Here is a 6861-nt window from a genome sequence, read left to right on the forward strand (position 1 = left end):
CATATAAATACAAAACACAAACACAAAGAAATTGTGTAGCAGTAAAGATGTCCTGAGCTTTGAAGAGCTGTTTCTTATCAGACCAGATTGTTCGTGAAAAGCCTCAGATGGAGCTAAGAAATGGTGTTTTTACTAGAGTGCTACAAACCCACAGCCATTTTTTCCAGGCTTTCAGAGCTGTAAGAGCCTGATGAATAGAGCCAAGAGAGATCAGGAAGAGGATGGGAAACAGAGATAAAACATTGTGGGAGTTTGTGGGAATTAAACTGATGGAAAAAACCTTGATGCAGTCGATAGCAGAGAGAAAAAAGGAAGGAAGGACAGGCAAAACATCTTCAGACTGCTCATACTGTTGGAATAAAAACATGACTTTCTTTTATATATATTTACCAATATTAAAGTTGAAACTTAATGGAAGAAGCAGACAATCTTTTCATCTGTATTGTGATGTTCATGTAAAACAGATTATTGAAAATGAGAAAATTAAGGACTGGAAATAAGTTAAATCCATCAGTTGTTGATTGGGATGAGGCAGATCTGTTTTGATCGAAATTTAAAAGTAAAAAAGGTAGAAAAAAATCAGTCATGGATGAATCATTCACAATAGGATGCATTAACTTTTAGTACATTAATTAACAATGAAAAATATTTCTACAGCAATTATTAATCTCAATTAATGGTAATTTCAACATTTACCAATACCTATTTAAAATCAGAAGTTTTATGTTATTTAACTGAGCTCGAATGAACATACAATGTGTTTTTAAAGAATAACATTAAAGAAAATGATTTAGAAAATGTACCAAATTTACTGCTCATTGTTGGTTAATGCATTAACTAATGGATTAATGGATACCATGAATTTCATGCCGTTTGGTGTGTTCTGTTGCTTTAAGCTCAAAATGTTTCTTTTCCTTTCTCTTCATTGTGTATAGAGATTGTGGACCGTGTAGCTCTGGGAGAATGGCCATATCTTCGACCATCCGTGAACCCTCAGGCCCACAGTGAAGAGCTGGGTCAGCTGATGCAGCGCTGTTGGGCTGAAGAACCAACAGACAGACCGGAGTTCAGCCATATTAGTGTGTTACTCCGCAAACAGAACAGGTCTGTCCCATTCCATATCTTTTTTTTTTTTGCTGTAGTAGCTCACTTGTCAGTGTAAGCCATTTAACAAACACTTTTATACATCTAATTGTTCACTTATTAGTGGTGCTTGCAATGCATCCAGTCTATTAGTGTCTCCGTGCTAATGTTGTGGCCACACCCTAGAAAGCATTTAGTTGAAAAAAGTATTTTTCTTATTATTATTATTTGCCTTATCCAGTTTCTTTATCTGTCCTCTTTCTCAGGGAGCACAGAAGTAATATCTTGGATAATCTCTTGTCTCGCATGGAGCAGTATGCTAATAATCTGGAAGAGCTGGTGGAGGAGAGGACTCAAGCCTATCTGGAGGAGAAACGCAAGGCAGAAGCTTTACTGTACCAGATCCTCCCTCAGTCAGTTGACTCACACAATACACAGCAAATAAATTAACTAAGAAATAAACATATACACATTTTGCCAATGCTCATAATGCCTAATCTCTGTTGTGTTAGTTCAGTGGCAGAGCAGCTGAAGAGGGGTGAGACGGTGCAGGCCGAAGCTTTTGACTCCGTCACCATCTACTTCAGTGATATTGTGGGCTTCACGACTCTGTCAGCAGAGAGCACACCTATGCAGGTATCTTACACTTAAGCCTGAGAATATTTCTGATTTGTTTTACTATTCCACTCGAAGGATTTTAAGTGGATGTCTCTCTTGTAGGTTGTCACCCTCCTCAATGATCTCTACACCTGCTTTGATGACATTATAGATAATTTTGACGTTTACAAGGTATTGTCACCTTCATACTTGACAACCTATTTGCCTTAGACAGCTACAGTGTGTCGTTAGCAAACAAATGTTTTTATTTTATGTATTCCTAATTTTCATTTTTCTTCTCGGATTTGACAGTATTAAGAACTTTTATTTTCTATTATATATAAATATAGTTAATATATAAACATAGCATATTTTTCTGAAATATATACATGCATGTGTTTGTATTTATATATGCATAATGTACACAGTATACACACATATAATGTAAAAAAAATGCCTATATATAAAATGCCTATTTTCTTAAGAGTATGTAACAAATTCATTATTTCTGTTTTACTATAGATCCCCAATTTACCAATACCTATTACTTCCTAATATTTCAATTAAGAGGTTTTTGTTTAATTCTTTTTGCATTAGAATTATGTGGGACATTTTATCTTAAAGGAAAAATCCATGAGGTATTGATTTTAAAAATGGATTGCTAATGTATGCATATTTAAAACACTTTTTTAAGGGATACAAAGAAAAAATAAGGCCTATTCACCTGTAGTACATCCCTTTGAAACATTTATTGTAATTAATAAGAAACAAACATTTTATCAGTACATTTTTGTTTGTTTTCTTGAAATGTTTTTTTTTTTCGTTAATTAGTTTTCTTTTGTTAATTTTCTTGTGTAACACTTGTTGCCAACATGAATCTCCATCTTGTGCTGTGGTGGTTTTGTTTCCAATTGGATTAGGTGGAGACAATAGGGGATGCCTACATGGTGGTTTCAGGATTGCCAGTACGGAACGGGAAAATGCACGGTCGTGAGATCGCACGCATGTCCCTTGCTCTATTGGAGGCCGTCAAAACATTTAAGATTCGCCACCGACCTGATGAGCAGCTGAAATTACGAATCGGCATTCATAGTGGTAAGAATGATGGCTTCGAAAGATTACATAAATAGAACTAGTCTTTAACATACTGATGGACTTTAAAGGAGCAAAAGTATTCTTTGGGTTGTAATGAGCTTTGTTAATCTATAACTTCTATCCATTAACAGACATTCTGTCCATTCTCTCCCAGAATAGAGCTTTTTTCTTTTAATTAGCATGCATAGTTGCCACGGCATTTCCCATGTGTGTTTGTGTTTCAGGTCCTGTGTGTGCAGGTGTAGTCGGGCTGAAGATGCCTCGTTACTGTCTTTTCGGAGATACAGTCAACACATCTTCTCGTATGGAGTCAAATGGAGAACGTAAGTACTTACTGCTCCAATTCCTACCAAACCGCAATTTGTGCTCATAACCATAGCAACTGTAAAGGTCAAGAGTGCAGGTCAGTCAGTGGTTTGAGCCATGACTCTGTACTAAGGGTGAGACAAGAGGTGCATCCCAAATCGCGAACATATGCACTATGCTATGACGTTTTTTAGTATGAATAGTGTGAGTAGTGCGTTCACCCTGAAATTTCCAAAAAGAAAAAAAGGGGCTATCAGACTCTGAATGACAAAATAACGTTATATAATTCATACACTACATAGTGCATACTGCAAATATAGTGTATGAGTGCATAGTGTACAGTGTGTCATTTGGGAAGCAGCCAAGAACTGCAGAAATATTGACTATACTTTATAAATATTGTCTTTAATTTACACAATAAATTGGTATAGAAAATATAAATATATGTATATTTTTATTTTGTTCCTAAATTATCTGGCCTTTTTTTTGAATGTCTGCTTCATGCTTCTTCAGATGTGATATTATCGACACCAGCTTTCCATAATGAAATTCACAATCATTCACAAAGCCCAAACAAAACAAACAAAAAATGTAGATGAAAAGATTCCATTGTAACTCAAATTTAATTATTTCCCCAAACACCTATTTCCCTGCATAAACACTGCCAGATAAATGAGAACTATCAGCATTAGATAACACTTGACAAAAGCAAAACAAATAGTAATCTGAAAAAAAAGGGATGAATTTTTAAGCGTTGCTCATTTATTGCTCACAGGAGAAAATAAGCATATATGCCTGCCTTGATCACAATCCTGACTTAAATATTGTACTATGGCAACTTTACTGCACACTGTGGCTCTTATGTGCATTTCCAATATTTTTACCCTGCTAGACTATTTTAGTACAGCCCTTCTTAAAATGTGTTGTTAATAAACCAAATAAAAACTGAAAAAAGTTTATTCAAAATTTTAATCAATACAAAATGACATAAATAATTCTAAAATAACACTGTCTGCCAGTAAGATTGCAGGTGGAAAGTGCACATGTAAATCACGTTTACCAACACACATTAGTCAACCCGGTGAAGTGAGCTGTGATAACCCAAATAATCAGAATTTATACAGTAGCACTCTAATCATTCACATGCTGTTATCCTGCAGCTCTGAAAATTCATGTGTCGTCAACCACTCGAGATGTGCTGCAGGAGTTCAACTGTTTCCAGCTGGAGCTAAGAGGAGATGTGGAGATGAAGGGAAAAGGAAAGATGAGGACCTACTGGCTTCTGGGGGAAATACAGAACGGTGATTGAGACAGTGGGGAAGCAAAAAAAACAGAGACACACTGACTCTAGTCAAACGCATCCACGGGGTTTTGTTGGCCACATGCACATAATCTTGTACAGCACTAGATGATGTCTGACTTGTATATATATGTACTTTAAGATGTTTCTTTTGTAAAAACACCAGCTGCAGCTGTATATGGAGTGAAAGTTGAGTGTGTTTGAATATCGTCCCCTGGTGGATAAGTAGCAGCACTGCTGGATTAAAAAATATTAGGCTAAATAAATGATTACTTCGAGGGTGTGTGAGTCAAAAGACATGTAAATATTAAAGATGATGACATAGATTTTAGCTCTTAGCTTTTAGCAAAAGAAAATCACTTGGCTTTCGTTATTCAAATGTTTTGAAGACAAATATCGATCACTTATCATTTACTTTTTTGTCATTTATTTCACTTGAGTAATATTTATAGATTTTTATATTATTTTTTTATTTTTCACCCAGTCGGACTCGTGCGCACATATTCTGCATATTCTTCATCAAGCCAACTAAGACACATTAATCTCTGGCTCATCTCCTGGATGTTTCTGCTGAAAGAGAGGAGCTCATTTTGAGTGACAGTTGTTGTTTTATGTAAATTGAGCTTTTTTTTGAGTAATGCATAAATACAAAGCATAAATAATCCATAAAAATAAAACCTAACAGATTAATAAACATTTTCTTTAACTTTTTTACACTTGCAAAGTCTTCAGGTATGTAACACTTTTTGATTTGACATATGAAGCACATTGCCTTTTGTATTATTTTACATTCTTGTGTGTTTCTGTTCCTGCAGGATGGTTTTGCATGATTTTACTTAAGTACGTGTAAAGGTTCTTTGCAAAGTGTTTAGGAATAATAAAACCTCTACCAACATAGTCATAGGAGCCAGCATGCTATTTGCTGCATAGTCTATCTTGAAATTACTCACATTATGGTAATGACTATAATGAAACACATTCATACAGACCCTGACATTAGTTTCTTACTATAATCAAGATTTGAATCCACTTAGTCATCTTTCATTTCTTACTTATCTATTCTCTGGAGATCCTGCACAAGTACCTGCTTGACTCTTAAATTACTTTCAACCACCTTGATTTACTCACAGATTTCAGATTGTCATTCCCATGAGCACTTAAAGGCGACAGATTTGAGAGTGCAGGTTCAGTATTACTCTGTGAAAGACTATACAAATCTGCTACTCTGTGTTTAATCTTAGGGACACATAACATAAATATTGTTGTCATATCATTTGAAACCCCATATATTACTCATTGCATTCATTAAGGTGTTAAAAGCACTAATGACATTTAAAGGTCATTGTTGAGGCACAGTTATGATGAAAGGAAAGGCTTAAGTTCAATTTCTGCTCAAGGTTTCTCTCTGATTACCAATGTTGTATTACATTCAGCATTGCATGGTTAGTCCACACACACACACACACACACACAGTACATATTGTAATTTAGCATTAATTTGAAAACAAAAAGAGGGAAATACCTTGGCTTTATTTTTAATAAATCATTTCTCAACATTTCTTGCTCAAACCATATTTGTTCCTTATATATTGTACAGGAGTCGTGTTTTATTTACATGATCAATACTCATTTATGTACTCTGTATTTATGTATCTGTAATTCTGAATAAGTTCAATGGTAATGCATCAACATATCAGAAAGCATTTGACTTGTAGCATTTTTTTGCATATATAAACAAGACAATTATGACCAGACTGGACCAACAGTCTTAAAAATAAAGGCTCTGGAAAGTTTCAGACGCACAAAACGTTCTTTCTATTGGAACCTTTATTTTTTTTAAACGTCAAGTTTTTCACATTTGTGTTATAGGCTATATATTGGAACATGCTAAAAGTGAATGTATACAAACTTTGTATGCAAAATAAAATTACACAAGATGAACGCCAAACCTACGTGATACTTGCTGACCCTGAGGTTGAGATAGACATATGTGGTTGCTACTTAAGTTAATATTAACATTCCGTTTCTTTAGACTTCACCCGAGACCAAGGAGCAGCCTTACGTAAACATTTTTTCCACCCTCTCTGTATGAATCCATAAGGTCCAGTGAGGTGAGCAGGTCTCGCTAGATCTGAATGGCCACATGAATCTCGCAGATGAAGAGGAGCTGTCTCACCCGAGGCCCGCGTGTTCACGTGTCCAACTTGTGAGAAAGAATAGTAAGACTGGTTCTTTGATTTCACAGGACCATGCGTAACGTTAGTTAAACAAGCCGTATGCTTTGCATTTCTGAGAAATTCCTGCAATACACTTTCCTCAAAAAACAACGATTCCCTTCTGCAAACGCATGGACTTTCCCCAAGTGTCAGAAAGCCATACGGAGTAGTCATTTTGCTGAGATGAGGCAATGACATTGCAGCTCTGGTGGCCGGGTCTGACACAATATGAGTCTGAAGATCGTCCACAAAGCTCAAGTCGTG

The 6861-nt window shown here is 35.6% G+C and overlaps 1 protein-coding gene across 2 annotated transcripts in view; it reads left to right on the plus strand.

Moving 5' to 3' along the window:
* The window catches only part of npr1b (natriuretic peptide receptor 1b), a 35865-nt gene extending 30587 nt beyond the window's left edge, over window positions 1-5278 (plus strand). For both annotated transcript variants that reach the window (XM_052578179.1, XM_052578177.1), the window contains exons 16-22: window positions 936-1104; window positions 1350-1496; window positions 1596-1719; window positions 1804-1872; window positions 2601-2775; window positions 3000-3098; window positions 4242-5278. In XM_052578179.1, the coding sequence (XP_052434139.1) occupies window positions 936-1104; window positions 1350-1496; window positions 1596-1719; window positions 1804-1872; window positions 2601-2775; window positions 3000-3098; window positions 4242-4390 (932 nt within the window). In that variant the 3' untranslated portion in view covers window positions 4391-5278. The remainder of the gene's footprint in view (window positions 1-935; window positions 1105-1349; window positions 1497-1595; window positions 1720-1803; window positions 1873-2600; window positions 2776-2999; window positions 3099-4241) is intronic.
* The last annotated feature ends 1583 nt before the right edge of the window (window positions 5279-6861 follow it).

The sequence above is a fragment of the Carassius gibelio genome, chromosome B16 (assembly GCF_023724105.1).
Source record: "Carassius gibelio isolate Cgi1373 ecotype wild population from Czech Republic chromosome B16, carGib1.2-hapl.c, whole genome shotgun sequence".
In the NCBI taxonomy this organism is placed as follows: domain Eukaryota; kingdom Metazoa; phylum Chordata; class Actinopteri; order Cypriniformes; family Cyprinidae; genus Carassius; species Carassius gibelio.